Source organism: Buteo buteo, chromosome 1 (genome assembly GCF_964188355.1).
Source record: "Buteo buteo chromosome 1, bButBut1.hap1.1, whole genome shotgun sequence".
Classification (NCBI taxonomy): domain Eukaryota; kingdom Metazoa; phylum Chordata; class Aves; order Accipitriformes; family Accipitridae; genus Buteo; species Buteo buteo.
Genome location: NC_134171.1, coordinates 81913686 through 81940829, shown reverse-complemented (window position 1 = coordinate 81940829; position 27144 = coordinate 81913686). Strand labels below are relative to the sequence as shown.

Below are 27144 nucleotides of genomic sequence, written 5' to 3'. Positions count from 1 at the left end.
TCATCTTCTTTTGCAAGGCATCTTTACTAGAGTGGAGGTAAATTTAAAGTTTATGTTTGGTTTTCTTATCAGGCATTTCATTACTTACCCTTCAAATTTCATTAACTTTCTTGCTTTGTCTGATGAAACTTAAACCTTCACTTTTACTAAAGGAGTAACTTGATTTGTCAAATCAGGAAGACTGTCTGAAACTTTTTTTCCTTTAAAGTTCATTGCAAACATTTCAATGAAAGAAGCATTTACCTTGGTGGGTCCATAAAACACTTTTGAACTTACAACTTAAAGCAAGCAGGAGAAAAGTTTGGATTTTGAAAAGCGTGCGCCAGGAAGGGAACAGATCTTGCTCTTTGAAAGAACTTTGTTGTCTGGCAGCCGTGAAATTACACCTTTATTATATAATAAGTGAATAACATAAAACCAAACCCAACACACCCTGCACCCCCCCCCCCCAAAAAAAAAAAAAAAACCAACCCCAAACCAAACAAAAAACCCTAATTGGAGAATTACCATTAGTACTTAAACTTTGTCAGGTGAGGGCTCGGAAGGCTACTGGCAGGTCTTTGCCAGGATGATGGATGGTAGGAGGTAACAGGAGCTTCATCATCCCTTTTAGTCAGCCTTCCCCAAGCAGAGACCACAAGAGCAGGGAGTTGAACGCCCTTTCCTGCAGAAAGAGGAAATAAAGGACCCTGTATCACTTCAGAAGCCGGGATCAGTTAGGCAGCTGCCCTTAGCTCTAATGAAGGGGGTGTGGTGCGGGGAAAGAAAAAGCTCAGGAATTTTTGAGCGCTTATGCGTTTTGTTTTTAACCAAAGCCAGCTGGCAACGAAAAAGGAGGAGCGACGTTAGAGCACGGGTCCGTCGAAATACCCCCTCAGGGTTACGACAGGTAGAGATTAAGATTCCCACAGGAGTGCCGGCTTGTGCCTCGTAAATCCCCCGCGCTTCGCAGCGCGCCCTTCAACGCGTGAACGGCAGCATGCTCGGCTGTCGGCGAGCGTAAGAGGAGCCCGCGAAGCTCCGAGGAAACAGGACAGCGGTGGGGCCCACCTCGGCCGCCCCGGCGGAGGCAGGGCCTTCCTGCCGCCGCCGCCGCGGGCGGGCCCGGCGGTGCCTCCCGCGGTCTCGCCGCCGCCGCCGCGCCCGGACTGATTGGCGGATGGGCGGCCCCGGTCCCACCCGCCAGAGGCGGGCACAGGGGACCTGCCCCGCCGGGAGCTTCCCCGCTGTCCTAGGAGCCGGGGCAGTTGCATGGGGCGGGGATCAGGACGGCAGCTCTCCGCGCCGGCGAGGGGGAAGGGGTGAGGGGAGCCGGTGTCAGCATCTCCGCGGGGGTCGACGGCAGCGCCCGGTGTATGCGTCCGGCGGGCGGTGGGTTGCCGGGGCGGCAGCGCGGCGGAGCGGAGCGAGGGCAGAGGAAAGTGATGAGAAGTTGAGGGAGGACGGAGCGAGGGTGCCCTCTCCTCTCCTCGGCCCGCGCCGCAGGGGGCAGCCCAGCCCCGCTAGCAGGTGCAGCAGAGCCTGGGCGGAGGGGACAGGCGGGCCCGGCGCTCCCGGCGCCGCAGCGGAGGGGCTCCGGCGGGAGCAGGGCCTGAGGCCGGGCCGGACGGAGCCGCGCAGCCCCCGCGCCCGCTCGACTAAAGGAAAAGAGCGGCTAAGCGGAGCTCCGAGCCGCGGCTCGCTCCGGTCTTCGGCTCGTTACCAGAAGCAGCGACGCGGAGAAACGGCCCTGAAGGGAGAGCGGTGAGGGAGCTCGGCAATACCCCCGGGGGGGGGCAGCGGGAGGGGGATCGGGGAGGAGGGCGAGGCGGTCCCGGCTCCGGCGTCCCCCTCTGAGGCGGCGACGCGTGCGGCGGGCGGAGGGTCCCTGCCCGGGCGCCGCCGGTGGGGAGGTGGGCGAGGAGGAGGGAGGCTCTCGTTTCACCTTGCCGCTTTTTTTTTTTTCGTTTCCCTCCCCTCAGTCCTGCATTCTTGCCTTCATCCTTCCCTCCCTCCGGTAACGCAAGGGAAAGCCCTTGGGCACCTTGCATCGCCCCGCGGCGGAGGGTCTGGAGGGGAGGAGAGCGCGATGGCGGGGGGAGCCGCGGGCTGACTGGAAAGAAACCGCAGGGGAGCGGGAGGCCGTGGCGATGCGGTGTCCCTGAGCAAGGGGAGCGGCGCGGAGGGGACGGTGTGACCTGGGAGCGGGGGCGGGAGGAGCGCCGTGTCCTTGCGGGGGTGCTGAGGGGCGTCATTTGTGGGCGAAAAAAGGGCCACCTCCCTACCCGCCCTTACCCTGAGGTGAGCTTGGGCTGCTGCTGTGGGGAGGGGGGGTGTTGAGGGCGGCAGGGAGCGCGACCGTCCCCTAGGAGAGGGTTTTTTGCGCGCCGGGCACGGCACCTGTGTGGCACGGTCTCTCCGGCCGGTCGGCCTCCCTCCCTCCCTCCCTCCCTCCCTCCGGCGCCGCCGCAGCGGGAAGAGGCGACGGGAGGCTGCCGGCTCACCCGGCAGGTGCCCGCGTTGCGCCTTGAGGAAGTTGAGCGGTGTGAGGGACGACGACGAGGAGGAGCAGGAGGGAGGAGGGGGCCGGGGCCGCAGCGCTGCCGGCGCTGAGGCGAACACTTACTCGCGCTGTTCCTCAGCGGCGGGGCAGGCGCTCCGGGGAAGTTGTGAGGATGAAGCGAAGCTGCGACAGTACGTGCCGAGAAGGAGGGGGGGGGGGGGGAGTGGTGAGGGGGGGGGGGGTGTGCCCGCGGCGGGGCGCGCGCCTCGACCGTTGGCGGCGACCGTTGGCGCGGCCGCCGCGCGCGTTACCTGGTGATCGGGGGGGGGGGGGGGGGGGGGGGGGGGGAAGGCGCTGCCGCAGGGCCCCGGCCCCGGAGGATGGAGGGCGGGAGGTGGGGGGGGGGGGGCCGCTGTGTTTCGGACACCGACTTCGGCTGGGTTCAGCCATGCGTTTGGCTTTGCCCCATCTACAGTAACTAACGGGAGCGGTTACGGGCCCCTCGGCGCGGCCGTGAGGGGCTGTCACCTCAGCCGTCCCGCAGTTACGTAAGGCGGGCAGCCAGGGTTGCTCCTGGGTGCCGGGCGGGTGTTTTACTGCCCCGCCGCAAACTTGAAGGCGTAACGTGAGGGGACCCTCGGGGTGAGCATTCGGCCTGGGATGCGTCTCCGGCGTGGACGTTAACCGAGTTCCGATCAGAACTGGCTTGCCTTTGAAGGAAGAGCGTTGCGTAATTGCTGCTGTGCCTCCCCTGTGGTTTAAAAAGAAGGAAAACGGTTAAGCGTAAACTTTTAAGGGAATATGTCAATAAAGTTGTGGTATTTAAAGAGATACTAAATGGTATCTTGTCTTTTATGACTTGTTTACATATGCGTTTTAGTAGTGATTATGGAACAATGGGAAATCATTAAAAAATACGCAGCCCGTTCTGCAGGCTCATCAGAGTTGCCTGGGGATGAACAGCAGCGGGTAACTTTAATAGAAGACATCCTTGAAGGTCTCCCCCTGACCCAAAGCAAACACCTTGAAAGTAGTATTTTTGCTTTTCACGTTGTGACTGGGTGATTTAGTTTTAGGAATAATTCACGTGATATCGCTTGTTTGTAGGCACTTATTCTAAAAGTTGCCTTGTTACATTTCCTATCCAAAGCTGTCTGCCTGCTTTTCCAAGCAATTATCACACAAGGTCACTTACATATTTTAGCTGAGCTGGTTTTATAGCACCAACACAACGTAGTGTGCAATTAACCTTTACTTCACATTTCCTTGTTTTTCTTCTTTTGTTTCGGTCATTGATCAGGCTGAACACTGGATACTGCAGTGACTGTTTTTTCAAAACTACTAACCAGTTCATGTTAGTCTTACGCTCTTTCAGGTGGCTTTCATGCTATTGTGAAAATATTTTTGTTGAAATACAAGGAAATGAGTACTTGGCCTGAAGTGCTTGCATATTGTTTTTAATCTTTGCACAACATTTTACGTCAACAGAAGGTCCTTGCAGGAAGCGAGAGAAAAAAAATGGTTTACTTCTTGTTGTATGTGTCTCTTGACTATATAGACTCTAAGGTGAGAATCATGTTAGAGTTCTTTGTAAATGCCCCTTACATTTTATACTCTTAGAGTACTCTAAGCAGTTGGGTGGTCCTGAAGCAGGATTTGGATGGAGAAACCTGTGGGACTAACTAGGGCTTGAGGAGAGGGCATCTGAGACAATCCCTGCGTCCTCTTTCTGCGCAGGGTGGTGTCACCTGAGCTCTCCGAGTCCTCTCCTTGCCTGTGTGAGTGGAGTGGAGGGCAGCTGACTCTGAAGGAAGTGGTAACGAAGCAGTGTATTGGTTTTTATATAATGGTGGCAACTTCAACTTAGCGAATGGCTACTAGCTGTTGTAGTTCATTGGCAGTCATTGCAGCTACAGGTTGGGTTGGGCCTGCGATCAAGGCAGGACTCTGTCATAAGTCCAGATTAGTACCCTGTGATAAACTTGGCTATTTTACTTATTGTTTAGAGAAATTGAAGGTAGTTAGAACTACCATGTTCATGAAATTTCAATGCCATGTTTATCATATCTAAAACACTTCAGAGGTGGTTATCCAAATCAATCCTTTGGAATGAGAACTGTGTTACTTGGTTCACGTGGAGGAACTCTGTTGGGTTAGTGAATGAGTGCCGGGGGTGCTATGGATCATGACAACATGGTCCAATCAGTTTGGGGGGGGGGGGGGGGGGCGGAAAAGAGAGAACCTGACATAATTCTCTGCTCTATACAATTTGCTACAGGTTGACTTGGTTGATTTCAAGCTATATGTTTTATTTCCAGGACTGGAAAAAAATCAAATTTATCCAAGTTTCCTCTGTGTGGTAGGTGTGTTACTACATGTGCAGACATTGGGTGAGAAGGTACTGCGGTAAGCCTCATCATCCATAAAACAGTGCCACTGAGTGTAGCTTCGTGTATGTCCTTTTATGTACCTGCTGAGACTTGTACAGAGGATGTGTTTTGCTGCAACATTCCTCCTACCACTTCAAAAATGTTCTGCGCTTAATTGTACTAATAACTGTAACAACGATGCCGATCCTATTATTTCTGATTTTAACTGCCGAGTATTTTATTGCCCACGCCTACTTACCTTTATGTTTTCCACTTTGGGCTCTTTAAAGTGCTTCTTTCCACATCACTGTTTTAGGCAGGTTGCTTCCTTTAGAATAGTACCAAGAATTCCTCTCAGTTTACTAGTACCATCTTGATTGAGTCCCTTGCCAGTTACTAGAAAAATCACTCTATAATATTAAAAGCTATTGAGATGATTGTTGTAAGATCATATTCAGGAGTATTCAAGAGGTGCTCACTAAATGAAATACCTTTTCTCTCCAGGTCCTAACTTTTAAAAGAAATGCTTTTATTTGTGTTTTAGTATGCTAGAATGATATTTAAGAAGAGAATAGGATTGTGTTTGAGAAATGCTGATGCATTAGAAGCGTTTGAAATCATTCACTTTCTTTTGTTGGGATTTTTATTCTTAAAAAAATTTTCAGCATGGTTTTACTTTTTTTTTTTTTTGCTGTTGCTTTATAAAGTATCTTTGGACTGAAAACTGACATTGTGGTGCAGCTCAAAGTATTTGTGAATAGGCTTTGTAGTGGGCTCTCCTCCCTGTTTTCCAGGAAGTAAAGTACACTAGAACTGTTTAGTATAATTCTCTGTCCTGAAATGTGTGGTGTTTTTTCCATTTTTTCCCCAGGACAACTGTGCTTGGAGTGAATTTCCAAGTCTTGTGACATAAGGTTTCTTGAACCCTTTGACAAAATATTTCTGGTGTTTTATGACACTTGGGATGTATACATCTTAAATGTTCAGGGTGTGAGGTCCTGTTAACACTCCTTGTAGGGAAGAAGTCCTTAAATTGTCTGTAGCTTTGTAAAGAAAACCTCTTAGGAGTTGACTACCACTATTTTTTCATTGCAAGTCCATTAAAATATTTTTCTTCATAATGTTTTATCATCTAATCGGAGAAATTTTTCAGATCTCCTTTTTGCTGTTAGATAATTGCACCATGCTATTTTCGAATTATTTTTTTATTTTGCTAATTACAGGAAAGATTTAGTGCTGCAGTTCTTGACTTGGGGCCAGTGTGTTGCAGTAGCAGTGAGTCCTTTGTTTTGGAAGACTCTGAAATTTTTGGGTTTTAACATAGAGTTTTGTGTGTGTTATTAATTCCTAAATATGGGAAGAGTTGACAACACTACCTGTGGTTTTACGGAATAACTTAATTGTTTAGCTGTTAGAAGCAGTACACCTAATTGACTATACTTGGGACTACGGGACACTTACTGTATCCTTGCTAAGTCTTGAGCTCTTTGATCAGTAGATCATTTTGTAGAAAAAGAATAGCTACTAGCCCAGGTCAAAAAGGTGTTTTTAATATGCGAAGAAGTGATGGTAAATGGAAAAAATAGCAGCAAACTTTGGATTTTAACAAACTGTAAACGTAACAGTTATGATTTAAGGGGTTTGAAAGACAACATAGATAACTTTTCTAGACGATACAGTTCAGAGTTGCAAAAAGTAGTTATAATCTGATTTGTTATGACAGTTTCTCTTCAGTAGCACAGTTGTCAGGCGCATAATTTTATTTGTATAGGGGAACAAGTATAGCTTTCTTCTTTGTTCTATGCTGTTCTTTCCTCCTATGAATGGATGGTTCAGCTTCCTGAGAAATAAGTGACTTAAAACAATTTTCCCTTCTTACTCAATAATTGAAGGGAGAGTTAATGGGAAATCTGGGGTGAGCTTCAGATTCTGAACCAAGTTAGAAATGAGCCTTGATGCCCTGGTGAAACATTATGCTTTTTAAAAAATCAAACCAAAAAATTTTGAAGGCTGTCTCTCAGTGTATTTAAGGGGAGGTAGCAGTGTGAACATAAAAGGTGGAGGACTTTGAGTTCCTTAAACTAACACACTATGTTCCATCAGAGAAATTGGTTTTATCCATACGTTAACACCAGTCTTTAAAAAGTTATTTCATACATTTGTTACACATGAGGATTGAGTGCATAGCTGTAGCACAACCTTCAGACATCAAATTTTGAAATTAAAGGCCTCAATTGTGAAGATTTTTGATTAAAATGCAGTTACGTATGCTGAATTTGATGGTTTTTCTCTGCCCTGCCCCCAAGTTGGAAGTTATTTGACTTAAGTCAAACAAATAAGGCTTTGTAATTTAATGCCAAGAACACCAATTCATAAAATAAAGGTATTTTAAAAAGAATTGTAAAAACTTCCAACAAAAGTAAAGTATTAATGTTTTAAAAAAAACCAAAACAGTACTCAATATGTTGTTACTTACTTGCCATTAACTTTCTTTTCAGGACATCATTGTTGTCCTCCCAATTTAATGTTTAAAATGAGAAATTCTCAAATTCAGAGAAAAGTCAGGTATTTCAAAGCTTACAGTATGAATGGGATCGAAGAGGCATATCTCTCTGGATTAAATCTGGGTTAGGAACAGGAATTTTGGCTAGAATACTACTTTAAACATTAGAATAATTTAAATGATGTGTAGATGCAAAGCTTGCTTTCAAGGTGAAGCGGGATGTATGACTGAGGAGCCCGCTGCAGCTGTCAAACCCAGCAGCACAGTGAGATGCGCTTTCTGCACCGTGCAGTGCGTGGAGGGGGAATCTACTTTTCTGAATGCAGTTGTACATCTCTCCTCCGGCTACACCTGTCCTTGAACTGATTGAGAATGCAGATTTAGTTACTAATTTGAATCTCTTTTGTTTCATGGAGAATCATGTTCTCCTTCTCTCACCCCCCCCCAGTTGGATTAAATATTTTTGTCTAAGATGAAGCATGGGGAATAGACATAGCAGTAAGAAAGCAAACGTAGGAGATGTTGTGCCAAATGCATAAACGTTTCGTACTGCTGGAAATTCTATAATGAAATCTTCTTTCAAGTGAGCACTTAATTTGGTTTCTCCCTTCTCACTCGCTCTAAAAGCTGTTACTGAGCTGTGGTAGTAGTTTACATTGCATATGTTTCAGATTAATAAGACAGTGCTTTTTAAACAAGATAGTTGTTAGAGAATGTAGATGCTGTATGCAAGTAGTTACGTGTTTATTTTGTAAGTTTGCTTGGGGAAGCCAGTTCTGCCAATTTATCATAATGCAAACAGGTGCTGAAAAGTACTTTTTTTTTTTTTTAATAGCATGGATGTGCTGAGATGTTAAAGATGGACCTTGGTAGCAGTACCATTCTTGACTAGAAGATTGCTGCCAGTGAAGAGCTTGCAGGTGAGGTTCGGCATTGGCAGTACTCAGTATGTGCTGCAGGCAGCACTGCCTCTGCAGGAATTACCCTTGGGGGCAATGAAAGGCTTAACCAGCTCTGGTGCCTACAGAGTCAGTAGGTCAGAAATCTTGGCTAGAAGGCCCTCTGGAAGGTCTTGTGCAAATTTCCACTCAATACAGAATTGTTGGCAAACGTAAGATCAGGTCAGCCATGGCTCTTTTTCTTCCGAGTCCTGAATACCTGCAAGGATGGAGGTGCCTCATCCTTGCTGGTAACCTTTTCCAGCAGCCCAGCACGCTTCCAAAGGAAAAGATTTTTCTAGTGCCAGTCTGAACTTTGTAAGCTGCAATTACTGTTCCCTCCAGTAATGGCAAACTGATAGCCAAGGAGTTTGGCTATGAAGCTAAATGGGATGATCTGACAGGGTGGATTGGCTAAGCTGGAAACGAACGTGTACTCTGATCGCTCCCGTGTTTTTTGAAAACTGTTGTTTCTATCAGTTTGTTGCCTGGTTGCCAAGTCAGGCTCATGTCTGTTCTTGATGGTCTTCGGGCACCATCTGAAATTGTGTTAATAGCTTGTAGACCATAGGTAGTGCTGGCTGCAGATATTCTTGCGGTGTAAGATGTAGGTCAGTTTTTCATCCGGGAGGCCTGCTGTGCTGGTACTCTCTGAAGTGAGCTACAGGCTGTGGGAATCTTGCTGCTGCTCCATACCTTGCTGGCAAAAAGATCTCAAGCTCTTCTGCTTTCTTCTGGGGTTCTCTTCCACTAAAGCCTTTTGTGCCTGAGTGAGCTTGGAGGAGACTGTCACGGTAGTCTAAATAAAACTTGTGCACCAGTGTACTATCAATACTGGAGATTTAGACCCTTGCTTAAGCCTTGCTGGTCCTTGGAAGAATGTTATTTCCTGTCCCTGGGCTCAAAGAAACTGAGCTTTGAGAGGGGTGTGTTGATATGTACGGTGTTTGGTCCCTGGGCACAGAAGTCTCTCCTAAGAAATCCAGCATAAAATGCTTGTGGGAAGGTTTGTTTACACACATTTTTCTTCACAGCACTCTAAAGTGGGAAAATTTCAGGTGTTTTTTAGTAACATGATTAGATAGGCCAGTCTAGTGTTTGGGGTATCATTGCTTGTGGGGCCTGAAAGTCTATAAATGTGAGCTGTCGGTGTAAATCCTGTGACGACTTGCGTGGAAACCTGCCCAAGAACAGTTGATGACTATCCGAATTTTTCTTTCAAAGTTGAGAATCTTGTAAAATAGATCAGAGTCTGGTGTACAGTGTGTCAAATTCAAGAGTGTAATCTAAAGCTGCCACGTTTCTTTGACGTTTCATAGTGATGAATCTTCAGTTACTCCGCTTTGTGATACTTTGGTAATTGGCAGGAAGTTTCTGTCTATTTAAAAATCTTTATACAGCTACTGCAAAGAAACCTGAGTATTTTCTTACTCCTTACTGGAGTGTTGTCTGCACCTTTTAGAAGGTGCCTGAGTTGATTTCTGTCCCCTGTCAGTCTGGCAAGTGATGCGGTCTTAAAATCAGAATCTGAGAATTAAACTACATAGACAGGAAAACAGTTACATACAGTACTTTTTATCCTTATTCTAACAACTGAATTCTGCTAGGAGGTGGTTCAAAGCAGACACTATAAAACACAAATCTGAAAGTGAAAGACAATAATTTGCTTTAGAAAAACTCTACCTGTAAATTTCAAAACAGAACCTAATGATGAACAGACTGAACAAGCTGAATGTTGTCAGAGTGTGTGTTGTTGCCGCATACAGTCTTGAGCAATTAAATTATTTTAATTGAGCTGAATAAGAGCAAAACATTATTAAATCAAGTATTTTAACTTTAACCAAAGTTCTATTTCCCACTGCAGAGACAAACCTGCTATAGTTTCCCTTGTGATTCTGTTTGTGTGGCTTATTAAAATGTAGTTATTTGCTATAGGATGAAGTCAGATACTGAACAAAGAAATTCATTCAGTGCTTCTAGGTGTCATGTGATGGCGTGACCAGGGAGAGCTTGTACCAAGCTGAAGCTAGCTGTAGTGAAAAATGAAGCATCCCCCCCAAACAATTATTTAAGTTAAAATACAATCCCAGTAAAATGTGTTTAAGTTAAAACCTAATGTTTCAGACCCTGAGACTCGTTCATGGTGCAAAATTCTTGCTTGCGTGATGGTAGCATATAACTATAGGCTGTGTTTGTTGCACCAACAGATAAGCTCACTACGAAGTTGTGCTCTGCAATTTCTTCCAGCCGCTTCTTTGGAGAGTCATTTTAATCAAAGGAGAATCTCTCACTGATTAAAGTGTTTAAAATTAGGCAGAGTTGGGTTTTTAATTTTTTCTTTCTTTCTTTGTCTCTTTGATACTTCATTCAGCCAGTATTTCAATCTGTCTTTTGATGCCAGTGTTAAAGAGAAGGCTTCTTGGGCAGCTTTGACCCCTCTGGAGAGGCATCTTTGTCTCCATCAGCTGCTGTGGTGCTCATGGCCCCTGCTTTCTGCAGGTAGAAGGTTTTCTCCTTTTCTTTTTGCAGTTTTTCCTGTAGCTCTTGACTGTGTGGCATGAAACATGTTCCGGTAAGTTAGTGTGTTACTGGGCTCTTCTGGGCAGCGCAGCGTCACACAGCAGGAGCAGGGCCAGCAGTTTGTGAGCCAGTAAATAATGTCTTAAACAACACCGGTGTCTCTAGGAAGTGTGGAGTAACCTGTTGACTTCTCTGTGTTAATACCCACACCCCTCGATGTCACAACATGATTTCAGGTTGCTTGCTTTCTGGTGCAAAATGGTTGCAGCAAGTTGAGAAACGTTGCTTTCCGATGTCAGTACTTGGAGGAAAGGTCTCCAGAAGTTGAGGGGACTCTGTCAAGGGACTTGTATGTTGGTGCCAAAATACTGCGTCTTCTGTGAATTCACAGTAGCTGTGAGGAAGATGTATAATTTGTCAGAAAGCCTTCTCATGTTGTTTTGGATGAACTAGACAAATCTCTCCACGGGGAATATACGTCTCTTGCTTTCAAATAGATGGCTTTTTTGCTGTATGTAGTCAGCATTTATCTTTCCAAGGGGGTGGAGGAACCACGGGCAGCAAGGAAAAGACCTGCATAATGGAGAGCGCCAATGCGGAGAAATCCGAGTCGCTTGCGCACGGATTCAGGTAGCATTCGGTTGGAGGTGCATAGGTTTTGGAGCAGGCTTTTCGTTTCTCAGGTTTCTGCGCTGTGCTTCCCGAGGTCCAGGAGGGCACGTCGGCTCAGTTGCAACACCACGTGTGGATGTGGTCGGCTTTGCTCTGGCGCAGGGCCCGAAGTACTAAGCGCAGCCTGACCTGAGCTGTCCCACTGATGTGTCTCTGCACCCTCTTCCCCTCCTGCTCCCAGTTCTGGGGATACAGTGGGGCTGCTGCGGCCAGGAGCCTCTTCTGGTCTTGCTATACTGCTTTGGACCGAGGCCAGCAGCGGTAAGGATGGGGCTTTTTTTATTCGTGCAGCACTTCTAGGCCTGGCTAAGCCTTACAGAAGAATTTGCAATAGCACTCAGTTTAAATAAAACATTGACAGGTGGACTAGTACCTGCAAATGCTAATCCCCACTACATAATGTGAAAGACTTACAGCGTATAAGGATCTTAAAATACCCTGTTTGAATTGCCCAGTGCACAGCAGGACAGAAAAGAACTCACTCTTCGTGCTCTTTTTACTTTCATTTGCATTATTAAAATACGTTATTGAGGTATTTTGAATTGTTTTAACTAGCGTATCTGGTAGGTCTGTGAACATTAGTGTTTCATAGGGTGTAAAATCTTTATGAAACTCACTTTCATGCAGTTAGTTGGACTGAATCTTGAAAATGGATACTGCTACGATAGTGACATTCAATAAAGTAAATATTTTTAACTGTATACTGTTTGCTCAGTTCTAGTGCATAGAATGTTAAGAAATGTAAGTCGTATGAAGGGGAATGTGCCTTTGCCCTGTTGTAACATACTTCATGTTATGAAAACATTTAATTAGACTTCAATCCTTTACTCTCAGGTAAATCTCTTCTTGACTGATGCTGTCAATACTGCAGTATTATAATCCCAAAGTATGCAGGCCTTGCTATGGCTTATAAGTGACTTCGTTTAAAAGATTGCATGTATTGCTGTTAATAACTTTAGAAATTTTGTCTAAGTTTAGAATCTATTCATAGAATAATAGAGATAATCTTTGTAAATATTTAATCTTTTTCAATCTGATCAATCTTTTCAGAAGTTTAGGATTGTTTTCCGTAACTATGAAGACTCATTTAAAGCCGTTCTTTTCAGAAAGCCAGTGGCAAAGTGCTACCAAGAATGTTCTACCTCGGTCACTTGCTAGAAGTTCATCTTAATAGGACATTATGCCTTGCATAAGAGTTCTGTTCCCGTGTGACTTCTTAAAGATCTATCTGCTGGCATGTCCATTGAAAATATTTTGGGTGCTAACTGTAAAACCTTATTTTGAAAGAGAAGTACCTCTTCTCTTCTACCTTGCTCTCTTTTGAGCGAGGATTTTTAAAATCTGTTTTCCACAACTCTCGAGTTCAAAAGCTTAGGTAAAATCCTTCAGTTTTTGATAAAAACTGTTACACAGATAAGTTGTTACTGAAAGGGGTTTAATAAATTGCCTATCTTTTTGAGTCCCTCTTAATAACTCCTTTGCTGTTTGCATAACCGACACAGTCAGTCTCTGACAGATGATGACAGCGACATTGTAATGCCTATAAATCTTCCCCTCTCTTTTATCTGTGGTGTGACATTCTGGTACTCATTGAAATGCTTCAGTCATTGGATAGAGGGATGTAGTTGTTCAAGAAACTGTACAAAGTAAATGCAAAAGTCTGCCCTTGTTTGTGCGCACTGATTTCTTACTCATTATTTCCACTAATTTCTTAATTTATTCATTTGGTTGAAATAGGAACTTGTAGTTATAAGCCAAATCTTACCACTTACCTAAAACCTTGCAACACAAAATAACAATCATAGCATGCACTACCTCAGCGATTAGTAACAAGATGTGCGATAGGAAAAATTTATAAATCCAAATGTGCAATACCTGTTACCAGAGTCTACCAGAGTCCTAAGTAGTATAATGGTTTGCTGCTCTGGCGCTCTGTGCATGCACACCTTTCAGATAATTTCGTCTGTTTTACAGCACGTGGGTTGCATAATAGCAACTGCTTCCTAATCTTAAACTGCAGTTTGCTGCCTGAAATCAGTTTATGGGCCTGATTTGCTTTAATGCTCCTAAAGAATTATGGAGTAGTATTTCCTATTACCTACAGAACGTGTACAGTACAGGGAGCAGTATTTTAGGTTAAGAACATATTTTACAATTGCCAGCTTAAAGGGTTTAGGAATCAAGTTGTACTTTTAGCTTGAAGAACATGGTGTTTCTTACTGTCATCTGTTACGCCACGAATTAAAATCTTCCTCTGTGATAATTTGATCATCTTCTGAGATTTGCTGTTATACATAATTTGGTCAGTGCATTCCCCCACATGGGTAGCATTTCCTTACTCTGGTGCTTGGCAAAAAAATATTGATGTGGGCTGGTATTAAAGAAAATGTTTTGAGGGGGACTTGGAAAATTATTTGTATTGTTTCAAGAGATGTCCTGGAGGATGTTGTGAATAGAAAGACCTCTTCTTTTCTCTGTTCACTCTTCCCCAATTTTGAATCAATGCACTGCATTCATGCTTGTGTCTTATATATAAGTTTTTGTCTTTCATATCAGCTTGCTTGCATGTGGCCGATACAGCTAAGATTTGGTTTGGGTGCATGTATTTTTATCACTGAATCATCTTGTAACCAGTGTTAGAAAACCTTTTGTTTGTCTTCGAATATTTTCTTCCTCTTTCAGCTTTATTCGTAACTGTAAGTGCTTTTTGATAGTTGTTCTTGCTGAGTCTTGAGAAAATGCTTTGCTTGCAGGGCCTTTGGTCATGCAACTAGCAGGGTTTGGTTCTGTATTTAACTGACATGTTTACAAGCCTGTGAAGATTGGATACCATGGTGTATCTGTAAAACTGTTTTTAATAACAGCTAAAGCAAACAGATTTGCACATAAAACAAGTTTAATGTCAGTGGGATCTTGAGTAGGCACGGCAGAACGGGAGCTTCAATAAATTGAGTAATACAGGTAATGCATCAGGTAATAAGCCGAGATCCATGCTCATTTCTTTCTCCTCTTTTATGCTTCCTTTTTATTAAAAGCAGTAGTAAACCGTAACCAGTAGCTGCTTATGTGCTTTTCAGGGGGAGTTTGTAGTGCTCTCAGAAACCGGTTGTCTTTCAGTCACAAGTTAGCGTTTTTCTTGCCATACTTTTGTCTTCTTACAGCTACAATACATACTATCTTAAAAAAAATAAACGCACTATAGAGGTTTACCTGTGGTAAATGCTGCTGTTGGACATGGTAAGGTGTGTTGGCTGCTGAGGTGACACTGCACTGCTTATGGTTCTGATTTTTGAGCTTGGATGGAGATACGAGCAGGTGGAGTAACTGATGTCAAGTTGGTGAAAGAAAAGTAACCGACTCTGCAGCAGCCTGGCCTGGAGCCCACTGTGGGCAGTTGTGGTATGTAATTGATAACTGGTCAAGATCCACTATCCCTGTGTGGAAACCACATCAGATTTGCAACTTCTAATAAGAAGTTTAGTTGCTCATAAAATAATACCTTTTTTTGTTGTTGTTGTCCAAAAAAGTTTTCTGTTTTTCTGCCTTTTGTTCCAATTGGCTCAGATCACTAATGTGAAATTTTGGAGGGTTTACAGCTCTAAAAGCAGGGTTTGTGTTCTCCCTTCTAAAATACTGAGTTTTGTGTAATGAACTGATAGTGAAAAGAGAGTACAATTCTGTGAGCAGGATCAAGTAATAAATCTGTACATTACCAGAACTCTGGTGGCAGTTTGCAGTACACACGGTTTGCTGAAATACATACAAATCTCAAATTTCCCCCCTTTTTAATAATTATACTCCTGTGATGCACATCATTAGCTTTCTGTTTGGGCATAGTCATTTCGGTGCTAATTAGCATCCACACTTGGGTTTGCAGAGGTGGATGTCTAGTTGGTAAGCCTGCTCCTTTTAATGTGTACTGGTATCTGTTAAATTGTAGTGAGTAATTTGAGCTCTTTGGGTAAGGCGAGAGTGATCAGCAGCTAGAAAGGTTGTTCCTTTGCTGTCAGTACAGCGCTGCTGTTTAGTATGAAGGACACCTTTCTACGCAGAGGTCCCTGTCTGCTGACCAAACTGCCCAGGTAAACTCAACACACCTTAGCAAATCCAAGGAAGGGCCGAAAGGAAGGGAAGAACTTGAAAAAGCTAATAGCATCACTGAACTCAATCTCTGTAAAACTCAATTTGCTGCTTTAGAAGTCAGGAGCGTTATGTGTTACTAGTGAATAAAAAGGACTCTTTATATTGTTAGGTATGTGTAAGTGCACAAGAAGTGTTTACTTTTTTGAGTGGTGATAAGTATTCGTGCAGTTTGAATTCAAGCTGTGCTGCATATGGAGGTGCTTGAGAGTCTCTTTTGCTTCTAGATCTCATTATAATGGAGGAAAACACTGACAATGGTATTGCTGGCTTGAAAATGTTTTTTTGTGGTTTTTTTTTTTGTGAGATTCAGAAATAGCAGGTAGGCAGCCAGTGGTGTAAAGCAGAAAAAAACCCCCAAACATGTCTGTAATTTTTAATTACAGAGTGATTAGCAGATTATTAAGGACTGGCAGTAAATCTAATCTTCAGTGCGTATTCCAGTACTGTAATTGACTGTTAAATTATTAATTGGAATTATTTTAAACCCATTTTTAAGATTGAAATATAACGACAGTATTAGTTCACTTTTATAATATTAATTTAAACATTAAGACTTTTTCATATAATTTATATGAAAATAAGCATCGTTCAGTTTGTTTCCACATTGCCTAATTTTCAAGTATCAGGCCTTTGTGAACAACTGGGGGGAAGGATCCTTCCCTTTATATTTTTTTTCTCTGAAAGTCACCTATGTCTGTATAGTCACACTTCTTGTTCTAGATCCTGCTTGGTCTTTCTGGGTGAATGGAAAAATACTTCTTTAAAAAAATAAAAAAAATAAAAATCAGGATTTAGAACTCTTTTGGTCAGCTGAAAACATCCCTCCAGCAGTCTTCTGTGGATGTGCTTGGTTTTCTGTAACACACTTTAAAGCTTGTACTTTCTCTTTCATTTGAAAAAAAATGTGTAGGTCATTAACTTTACTAGAAGCTGTTGGAATAGGTTTAATGTTTAACCTCTTGGTATTTCTTTTAATATTTAACTTTTTCTTGCTGCACTAGAATAGGTGATCTCTTTACAGTTGGCAGTTGGTTTTACTCATATAAAGCCACTCTGCGTCTCTCTTCTTTTTTCCTCCATACCATTGCTTTTAGGGCTTTTTGGCTGAAAGTAGTAATGGCTTCAATTCGGTGACAATTTTGTGGGGTGTTGTTTGTTTGGTTTTGGTTTTATCAAATTTTACAAAATTTGGATTTGTCTTTTCACCCTCTATTATAAGAGGATGTTACATGCCAGCTCAGACACCAAAACCGTCTTACTTAATGGAGGCAAATCCTAAGCAGAAGGACTTAAGCTAGAGGTAAAAAATGGTTTTATATTGTTAACTGTCTTGGAGAAACACATCATCCTCTGGCTTTGGCTTTTCTTTCCTCTTCTCTGTCAGGACGCTTGACCATTCTTTTTCGTGCTCCTGGTATTCGGCAACAGAAAGCAGTTGCATTGGGTGATGATGCTTTTTATTTATTTTGGCAAGTGATTTATTCTGGGAGTTCACTGCTGGAGTATGACTGGAAGTTAGTGGGAAGAGTCCCTGTGCTCTGGTTTTGGTTAACTGCCTTCCAGCTGAGCACCACCTCTTAATTTCCCTGACTTCTGTAAAGCCCCCTCTGCCTAGGCGCTGCTTACTGCTTTTGGAGACGAGCCGAATCAGAAATTCCCATTGAAACAGGCAAGTCTGCGCAGCTCTCCCTGTCTCGGTGGAAATACCTGATGTGCTGGAGGAGCTCCTTGCTGGGGGTGGTCAGAGTGAAGGGACACCGGGGACTGAGCCTGGAGCTGAGCTTGCGTGGCTGCGTGTTACTGCCCTGCTGATGGCACTGAGCACCTACCTCGTCCCCTCTCTGAGTCTGCCAGATGGGAATTAGGCTTGTGATTAATTGGCTTACAAAGTGCTGTTACATATTGCCCTCGTTCCTGCTAAATACAAACTTTCCAAGCTTCGTTGTCGGTGAGGCTTCATCCTGCAGGTGCCTGCCAGAAGCTCAATATAAGGTCAATGCCTTTTTTCCCAGTAAAAATGTGACTTAATTGGCATTTTTCTAATAGCATCATGTGTTTAATATCTCTATGGCTTGGCAGGTCCTGTACATATATTTTCCTGTCCCTGTGGAAGATGCTTGTGTTGAAAAAGGGGAGTTGCATAACACGTTTTTGAGTAGTGATTATTTTTTTTATCAGTACTGAAGATACTGCAAACTACAGTCTCCTGGGGAAGCATGTTGTGTTATCTCTTGATGCTGGTACACCTCAAGAGGAGGAAAAAAAAAAAAAGTTTGGTAAATTGCTTGCAGTTATATTGACAGATTTTCATGTTAGGCAGGTAGTGCTTTATAGTACCTTCACAAAGAGTAAAATGTCCACTGCGATTCCCATTGAAAATGTTGCTGCTCAGTGAGGGTGGGGATGGTACCGTCAGCATCCCAGGGAAGTACGGCTGTAGTTCTCATGGCTTTTGGTGGCAGGGGCGTAACCCCGGCTGTGGAAAATACGCCTTAGGGCTAAGGATTGTAGGTGCTGTGCTCCAGACCTGTATTGGATCAGAAGATCAAAGTACAGCTGGCAAGCCTGCGTCTGGCAACCTGTTGGATCATGACTAGCCCTTAGGCTCCTGGTACCTTTGATTTATACTGCTGATAGAAATGTTAACTGTTTCTGAGTTTCCCAATCCTACACCTCCATTCATGGTTTTGTAATATCGCTGTTGTTGACAGGAGCAGTAACTGAATACCGTGGGAATGCTTATAGCATGGGGAGATGTAATCAATAATGGGTTTTTTCCAAGTTTGATGAATTGATTTTCTTGGATATTTCATTGACAAACCAGTATTTACTTATTTTTTGAAACCACACTTACCTAACGAGTGTTATCCCTGTTGGAAGATAGCTGAGCACGGCTTATTGGTACCAATATCGAACGCTACGCCAAGCCTGCGTACTTCTGCATTTGCACAACCCTCTGCTGTGGCTTGGAACCTGCGAGTTTTACAGGCGAGAGCCAGGTGGGATGGGGAGCAGGGCTGGCTGCTGGCACGTCCTTCGAACTGGAGCTACTGGGAGCGCAGCTGACCTCTGTGGGGTGCTGCTGTTTTCTAGAAAGCCTCCAGTGAAAGCAAGGGCCTGAACTAAAAAGGCAAATTTAATAGCTTAAACTCTCCGGCAGGTCAGGCCTTCGTGCTGGGAGGTAAGCTGTTTTTCATGTAGTAAGAATGCTTTTTCCAACTTTATTGGGGAGTGAATAGGATTGCTGTTTAGTTCGATTTAACTACTACTATTTGCCAAGGAGGAGATGTTTTAGGGTGATCTCCAACACCCTAATTGAAGCAGCTTAGAAACCAATTTGATCTCTCCTGATGTCAATGACAGTGGTGCAGTTTAGTGAAGATCTCATATGCTACTGGTAATATCTGCAGCAAGTAATTTCCTCCTGCTTCCCCTGAAGTGTTATCTCTGTAAAATTGAGCTTTGTGCCTAGAAACAGTGAAGCCGCCAAGTACTTCCCAGAATGCTCCGTCAGCCTGTGAATGCGGTGGCGGTTGTGCGGAGATCTCAATAAATTCTGTGTTGCAGTTTCTTGCTACTTGCCCACGGATACCATAATGTTTTGCTGTGCATCTTTGTGCTGTGGGCTTTGTCTTGGGAAAGAAAAAAAAAAAACCCCACAGCAAAAAAAGCGCATCTGCCCAAATGAACATTTTTGTGCATTTTTATTTGTGTGTACACACGCTACTGCTGGTGATAATTAATTTGAAATTGGTAGAGTGTTCTAAGTGATGGTTGGTAGTCTTCTAGGCAGTGGCTAACACTTTTTGAAGGCAAGTGTGAAGGAGGCTTCAAATCCAGTAAGAAAACTTTTCACGTGAGAAACCTGATTTAAACAGTCAATGTACCTTGTGGTGATTTTTCCAACTTTAATTGGGCTTGGTGCGTGCTTATAATGTTTCAAAGTCAAGCCACTTGCAGAAGCTGGAGTAGGACACAACTGGGGCATCTTTCAGAAAGCTCAATACTATATAGTAGCAATACAAATGTGAGATGCTCTGTTGGTGAGCTGCTAACCCACATAATGTTTAAAAAACAAGTGTCTAAAGAAATTCCTGAGCACTCTGTTGTAGGAGGGTTATAAGACTACACCGTAAGGAGGTAACTCAGTAGCAGTGTTACCTGTTTCTGTTTGCTTATTTATAAAGGACACTGCAACAGACGTGGGTTTCCACATGGATTGGTTTGGCACAAGAAAAGAGCAGATTGTTTGGTTTGGCTTGCACTTGTTTCTCTGTCCTAGAAGGGTTAAAGCGACTGAGGAGCTTTCTGACATTCCCTCTCCGTGCTGTTAATGCGCTTTGCTTTCATCTGGTGCATACAGTGTTTTATAGGCTTTTCCACCAAAACATGGGGGGAAAAAGTATTTTCCCTTTCCCTGGCAGCCTGCTACTGTCAGGAATTGTGTGTGTTTAGGACAGCAGTGGGGTTTTCAGCATAGGTTAGAGTTTGTGCTTGAGTGCGTGCTCAAGTGCTGATTTAAGTAGGTTCAGATTCAAGTACTTGTAGAAGTGCTTCAGTGGAAGTTGGGATGTTCATGTATGTAGTACAAACTGCTGTTATTTCACTTGTTCTCATACACAAAGTGTAACTTTTGAAAGCTCATAGTTAAGTTGGTTCTTATTAGATGCTAGCATCTTCCTGCCAGATTTTGACTTTCCACTCCCATGAGTCTGATAAGTGTTGACACAAAAGAAAATCATTGCATGAATTTGCGTGTCCTTTTAGGAGACAAAAAATAATCTTTTATCTTCTCTATTCCCACTGGCTTATAGGAAAACAAAACGGTGCAAAATGTTATCCTTAAATCAGGATAGAGAGTTGCAATTTGAAGGAAGACAGCTTGAAAGCTTTGAGTGACTATCAGACAAGACCTTGTCATAGAAAAGCTCGTAACCGTAACAGTAGTGTGAAGTGTGGCACTCTCAAGCTACAGAATTAAAATGGACATATTAGAAGTTCCCATTGAGGGGGCAAGACTGAATTGTATTTATAAGAGTCATCTTATATCCTATGCACTGAAAATCACCAGTGCATCCTTTGGGTCTAATGTGAATGAATAGAGGATTTTAGCCTTTGGGTCTTTGAATGTAGCATCTTTCTTATTCACTTAATATGTGACAATGACAATAATGCAGATGTGCTTTAAAATATAATCCCAAATGTAGCAGGATCTTGCTTTCAGAGCTGACTTCAAGATCTTAACAGCTGTTGGATGGCATAATTTGCAAGCAGTGCATGTGGTATCTCCGTGGATTGTCTCAACCAACCTGGTTGCCCCGGCTGGTTTTCCTGCCATTTAATGCAGGTGCCATATCAGTATCTGTGTTGGAAGAAGTCTCTTTGTCTGCCCTTAATGCCAGATGAAAAGAGAGGGAAGGGGAAAAGGCAGATCTTGCTGGAAACTGAGCACTACCAAATGCACTCTGAAGCAGAGTGGCTCTCTTGTTTCCTGTCACCACTGCAAAGACGGCTTTGAAATAGGGAGATGTGATTACCTTTCATAGGACAGCCACGTAATAACTTCTTTTAACTTCCCAGGTAGCATACAAACATGTTTTCTGTTGATGTAATGCTTCTATTTCTCATTTCAGCTATGAAGCCGTACGCTCCAGCTTTCATTCTCCTGTGGAGTGCTGTCGGGATAGCGAGGGCTGCCAAAATCGTTGTTGTGCCGCCAATTATGTTTGAAAGCCATCTTTATATTTTCAAGACTCTGGCCTCAGCCTTGCATGACCAAGGTCACCAGACAGTGTTTCTCCTCTCTGAGGGCAGAGAGATTCCTCCATCTAATCACTATAGACTTCAGCGCTACCCAGGGATCTTTAACAGCAGCACCTCAGATGATTTTCTCCAGTGCAAGATGAGGAGTATCTTCTCGGGGAGACTGACAGCCCTCGAACTGTTCGATATCCTGGACCACTATTCCAAGAACTGCGACATGATCGTTGGCAACCAAAACCTCATGCGTGCCCTCAAACAGGAAAAATTTGACCTGCTCCTGGTAGATCCCAATGAGATGTGTGGATTTGTTATAGCTCATCTTTTAGGGGTTAAATATGCTGTCTTTTCCACTGGCCTCTGGTATCCAGCAGAAGTAGGTGCTCCAGCTCCCCTGTCTTACGTTCCAGAATTTAACTCGCTGCTCACAGATCACATGAACCTATTTGAGAGGATTAAAAATACTGTTGTTTATCTTATTTCAAGATTTGGAGTCAGTTTTTTGGTTCTGCCAAAATATGAAAGGATAATGCAGAAATACAAGGTTCTGCCGGAACGGTCCATGTATGACTTGGTTCATGGATCCAGCCTGTGGATGCTTTGTACTGATGTAGCGCTGGAGTTTCCAAGACCTACGCTACCCAATGTTGTTTATGTGGGAGGAATCCTAACCAAACCGGCCAGCCCTCTGCCAGAAGTAAGGTTTGCTGAGCTTTACAGTAATTTCTGTGGTATCTGCTTGACCTTGTATGATTAGTGGTAGTTTTTAAGCAGTGAATTTCAAATGGGATCTCGCATCTTTTGTGATGCTTGGTGAAATACACCCTTGTGGTCACTCAAAGTAGCTTGGGGTGGTGGTGGGGGGAACTGTCAGACACAAACTCATCAAAATGAGTCTTTTGTGGTTGCGGGAAGTATTTTGCTTTTGACTAAGGTGCTTAATGGTACAGTAGAGGAAAAAACAGTGCACGCTATCTTGGAAGTTACATCTGTAGCTTCTAACCAGGTCTGGGTTAAATTGGGAAGGAGGCAGAATAGATGAATACTTCTTACACTTAAAGAAGCCTGCTGATAGGTTATACTATCTAATTTCATGGTATTAGTGTTTTTATGGAGAGTTTGCTTCCCTTGTTTTGATGGTAAAAACGTCTTTAAAACTGGGTTTACATAAGCATATAGGAACTGTGTATAGGCCAAAAAATGGAACTGATGTGAGTTGATGTGAATGGCACCACTGCTGTACTCAGATATGAATTTTTACTGTACACTTACTGGCCATCAGGTACTGAACTTCAGACTGAAATAGTGATAGTGACTGGACTGGTTCCAGAAATCCTGGCTGCACAGATTAATAATTAAGTTTGATTACTTCAGTGTACCATGTGATCTTTGACACCCGATACCCAAGAATGCCTCTGTTTAGCAACGTAATGGTGAGTGACAGACAGAACAAAATTTCACAGAAAACCATGTAATTTACACTTCCATTCATGTATACATAAACAAATAGATCTTGAATTGGAGATGATTATTAATGGACACTTCTGGCTGGGTGATAAATAGGTAGGTACACCTGCAGTCTTCAACAATTTGCTTCTAAAAATGTCTTGTTCAGCCTTTGCTTATTGCTGTCAGGCCCGCTTTTCATCTGTTTTAGCCTGAAAATTGGTTGTGGAAGGCTGGTTTGTTTTATTTTGATTTGGTTTTTTTTTCATTCTTTGCAGTGTTGGTAGTGTCTTGACTTAGCAGTACCTTTTTTCACCAACTCAGAAAACATCAGACAGTTCCCTGATTTGGGCTACTGATGTGGAGCACTGAGGCAATTCCCTCATCTTTTTTTTCCTCCCCTGTTCAACTCTAAGTGCATCTGAGCCGAATGAGAGCAGGCACTCGCACCGCAATCTGAACACTCTAGTGGTTATATCCCAACATACACTCTTGTCTGTTCTCCCAGGTGCCATCAGAGATGACCATATCAGTGCTGTTTCCAACTGGTTCTTCCTGTGTGTACATTGATGTGTTTGTGTTTAGAAAGTGTCAGAATGTGCAGGCATCCCCAGAAAGCAGTCTAAAGGTAGCCCTGTACTAGCTAAACAAAGTTCAGCCCTATTCTCTGAAGGAAAACCTTGCTGGCTGGGTTGAGTTTCAGCTCTTCATTTTCCAAACTGGTATTTTCTTGTTCTGTAAGAAGAAAAATGTCTTTGTTGCATGATAAATTTGGGCACTACATTAACATTGTCTACCTTTTGTCTCAGTAGATTGGTCTTTAGGGTAAAAAAATTAACTGTCCTCAAAAGTGGATACTTTCTTTGGTATAAAACGGAGCGGAAGAAAATGGAAGGAGCAGTTTCCTTTCAGTGTTTTGCTATAGGGATGTGTGTGTGTATAGATATAGAGATTTATGTATTTGTACACACATATAAATATGTATCTGGAGCCTTTTGAGAATATATTTCTGTGTACTTCTGAAATTTACTCGGGAACCACAGATGTTAATCTGTTGCAATATCTTATGATGCAAAAAGGTGGAACAGAAAGTAAAACATTTAATACAACCAGACTGACAGTGACCTTGAAATAGACCTGTGGGTAGAGTACACGCTGGCAAATACTTATTACGGTGGTGGGGAAAAAAAACCCCTGTAATTATTTGTGAACTGAGATATTATTTACCTTCTCTTCAGTTTTATTGGGCAATTCATTCTTACAATGTTCTAAGCACAGGATTTGATTGAAAGCGAGAGAGACAAAGTGAGTGTGTTCATCTTTTATCATATAATTTGTCCGTGCCTAAACTGTTATGCATAATCCACTGTGGTATGTATTGTAGGTAAATTATTGGGCAATCAGTTTGTTTTTACTGAACAGTTAGATAAATTCATAACTGTCGCTTCATTCTGGCAGATTAAAATTGGATAGCTAGTGCTGCCACTGTTTTCAGCTATTGCTGCGTCTCGAAGGCAGGAGCCTTTGCTAATTTATTTTCTGCAGCCTTTAGCCTGGTGCATTAGGGTAAGCCAGAAGCAGAGCTGGTTCACGTTTCTGTGCTGGGCTGGAAATCGTGATGCTTCAGGAACTGTCTCATAAATGAAAGCGATGTTCCTGGCCAGAGGTGATCATCAGAAGAGAGGGGCGTGTGGCTGGACATAATGGCTTCAGCAGGCAAATTTAAGCTGCTATTGCCAGCCATTCAGGTATCTTAGATTCTCTAAAACTGCTTATAAGTAGCCTATCCACATTTTCTGGTAGAGTAGTGTTAGGAAAAAGATCTGTGTTATTTTTTCGAGTCAAAAATACCTGCTCAACACAAAATACCAAGCACCTCAGCAGTAACACTGCTGTCTCGTCAGCAGAGAGAGTGTTATTTTTGGGGGGGGGGGGGGGGGTGAAAAAGGAAAAAAAGTGGTTTGTTTAACCAAATCAGATTTCCTACACATAACTGAAAAGCTCTAGTTTTCTGCTAATAAGTAACATCTTAAAAAGAAAAGGCAGAGAGTAGCAATTAATCAAAGAGGAGACAAAGGTCAAGGCCTTTTAAACCATTACGGGATGGCTGTTGTTTAATTCTAGGGGATGTGGTAGCTCTGTTTTGTGGTTGCTCAGAGTCTGCACCTGTGTTTTCCTTAAGCTTTCTTGAAAGAATAGTTAGAAAAACACAGCTTTAAAGGCAGAATGTAGCAGGGGATGCTGAATGTCCGTGTCCTGTAACAGCAAGCGTGCAAGGGGAAAACCAAACCTGACTCTTGCTTTGCTCTGTCCCTGTCCCATCTGCATGAATATTTTGGTTCAGGGCAGTGGAAGGGTTCTGTAAATCCCCCAGTCATCCCCACGGACTGCCTGCACGTTCCCTTTGTAGAGTATTTTGCCGCAGGTAAACTGGATTTATTTGGGAGGATGTTAAGCTGGAAGCTTTATTTCACCCACGAACCAAACGCTTGCTGGTGTCTGATGGGAGACACGAGGGTCTCTGTAGCAGGGTTTGGCCTTTCGGGTGGCGTGAAGCGACGTGCTTTGCGGGGAGATGCTCAGATCACAGTAGATGCAGCCAGAGCCAAGCTGCCGGAGCGTGCCGAGCCTCTGCTGCGCTGGCACGGCGCGCAGGTCGGGGCAGGCTGCAGTCCTGCAGGCACCGTATGTTAGCCGCGCATCGCACACCTCACCAGTCAAGGGAACTGGTCTTACTGGGCTGTATCCTTACTGCTCCGCACAGGCCGGCGGTAGCGGATCGCGCCGTCAGCCGGCGCGGCGGGCAGGATTTTTGGATTTTTAACTGCAGCTGAGCTCTATAGCCGTGACGGCCGCAGCGTGCGGCACCCGGCTGCGGTAGGCAAACCGCAAGCTGTGTCTTCGGCTTGCAGCCTGGCCGGATGCCTCGGGGAAACCTTTGCCAATCCTCTTTTTTTTTTTTTTTTTTTTTTCCTCTCCTAAGGCAGCGCCCCGACGTGGGTCCGCGCTTGGCGCGGCTCTGTTTTCGGGAGGGCTGATGGTTGCTTCCCAAAGCTGGGTCCAGGCGATAGGCACCACAGGGTTAGTTGTCTTCTCTGGTAGCTAGCGTGCTGTTTTCACGGGTTAAAGTGTGTGGGTTTAGAAGGTGCTTCTTGCGTAGTGTGCTCTGAAAAGGCAAGGAGGTGGTTAATGGGGCTGCACCCATCACCGAGTCAAATCTTACATGCATGTGGGAAAGAGTCCAGGGTTTGTATGGTTAACTCCAAAAGAGTGTATTTTGAATTGCATAGAGGACAGCACGAGCACAATTAGCCTTAAAAGATCAAACGCTAGGGACAGGCCGAGTATCAAGTCCTTAAGGTCATTGCTGACTTAAACTATTAAGTGCATGGTGTTAGCTGGCAGTATTTTACAGATAGCTGGCAGTGGCTGTTAGGAAAGTGAAAGGCTCCTCTGCCGCCTCCTTATTACACTTTTCCAGAGGGATCTTGCAAAGCCGAATGAAGCTGGCTTTTTAAAGTAACACACGTTTTAAGAAACAATGGGGAAACCTTTGCTATGGCATTCATATCTTGTGACTAGGTTGATACATAGCTGGGCATTAATCAGCCTGATAAGATACGTCCTTGAATCAGGGTAGAAACCCGACGGGTGCTGCAAGCGGCCGCCTCGGGAAATACCTGGTGCCTGGTGAGGAGGGGACAGAGCACCCTGGAAATGAGCGGGTGTCCTCGCTGCGGGAGCAGCAGCCCAACAGTTCCAAAAGGACTCCTTTCCATCAGGTAATTAATGTTGTAGGTGCATTTGGACATAGGTTGGATCCTGCAGCTTGGATACAGTTGTACTTGAGACAATCTGTGTCAGTGTTTACAAAAAAAAAACCCCGATCACAAACTAAAATGATGCATACCCTACAGTTTTTAAGTTGACCTGCTGCTTTTTCACATCAGCACAGTTTTTAAAGTTTTATAACTACCTCTGTGTAACAGTATGGTTTTTTTCAATGCTGATCTTGTGGTGGTACTTTGGATTGAATGCCATTTGTCATTGATAGGAAAACAGAAACAAATGACAGTTTGTGGTGGTTTTTTTTTTTAATTCTTCCATACCTGAGTAAACTAAATTTGTGCTACAAAGGAGGGTGTTCATGTTTCAGAATTAGAAGCTGTCCTTTCAGCCATTGCTGTCAACAAATAGTAATTATGGTAACTTACTCCTCCCTGTAGATCTCTTATCTAAGCTTACTATATAGATCTAGATCTATGTAACAAATTGGTGGCTTTGAAATACTTCACTAAAAAGTTTGGGGTT

General features: G+C 43.7%; 1 protein-coding gene across 8 annotated transcripts in view; it reads left to right on the top strand.

Moving 5' to 3' along the window:
* The first annotated feature begins 567 nt into the window (after positions 1-567).
* The window catches only part of UGT8 (UDP glycosyltransferase 8), a 49614-nt gene continuing 23037 nt past the window's right edge, over positions 568-27144 (top strand). The window contains exons 1-3 of one of the 8 annotated variants that reach the window (XM_075037591.1): positions 1254-1301; positions 8190-8274; positions 21261-22084. In XM_075037591.1, the coding sequence (XP_074893692.1) occupies positions 21263-22084 (822 nt within the window). In that variant the 5' untranslated portion in view covers positions 1254-1301; positions 8190-8274; positions 21261-21262. Of the gene's footprint in view, positions 586-677; positions 890-1241; positions 1302-1334; positions 1354-1384; positions 1744-7497; positions 8275-21260; positions 22085-27144 lie in introns of those variants that run through there. The other 7 variants (XM_075037600.1, XM_075037563.1, XM_075037608.1 and 4 more) reach the window with 7 other exon arrangements.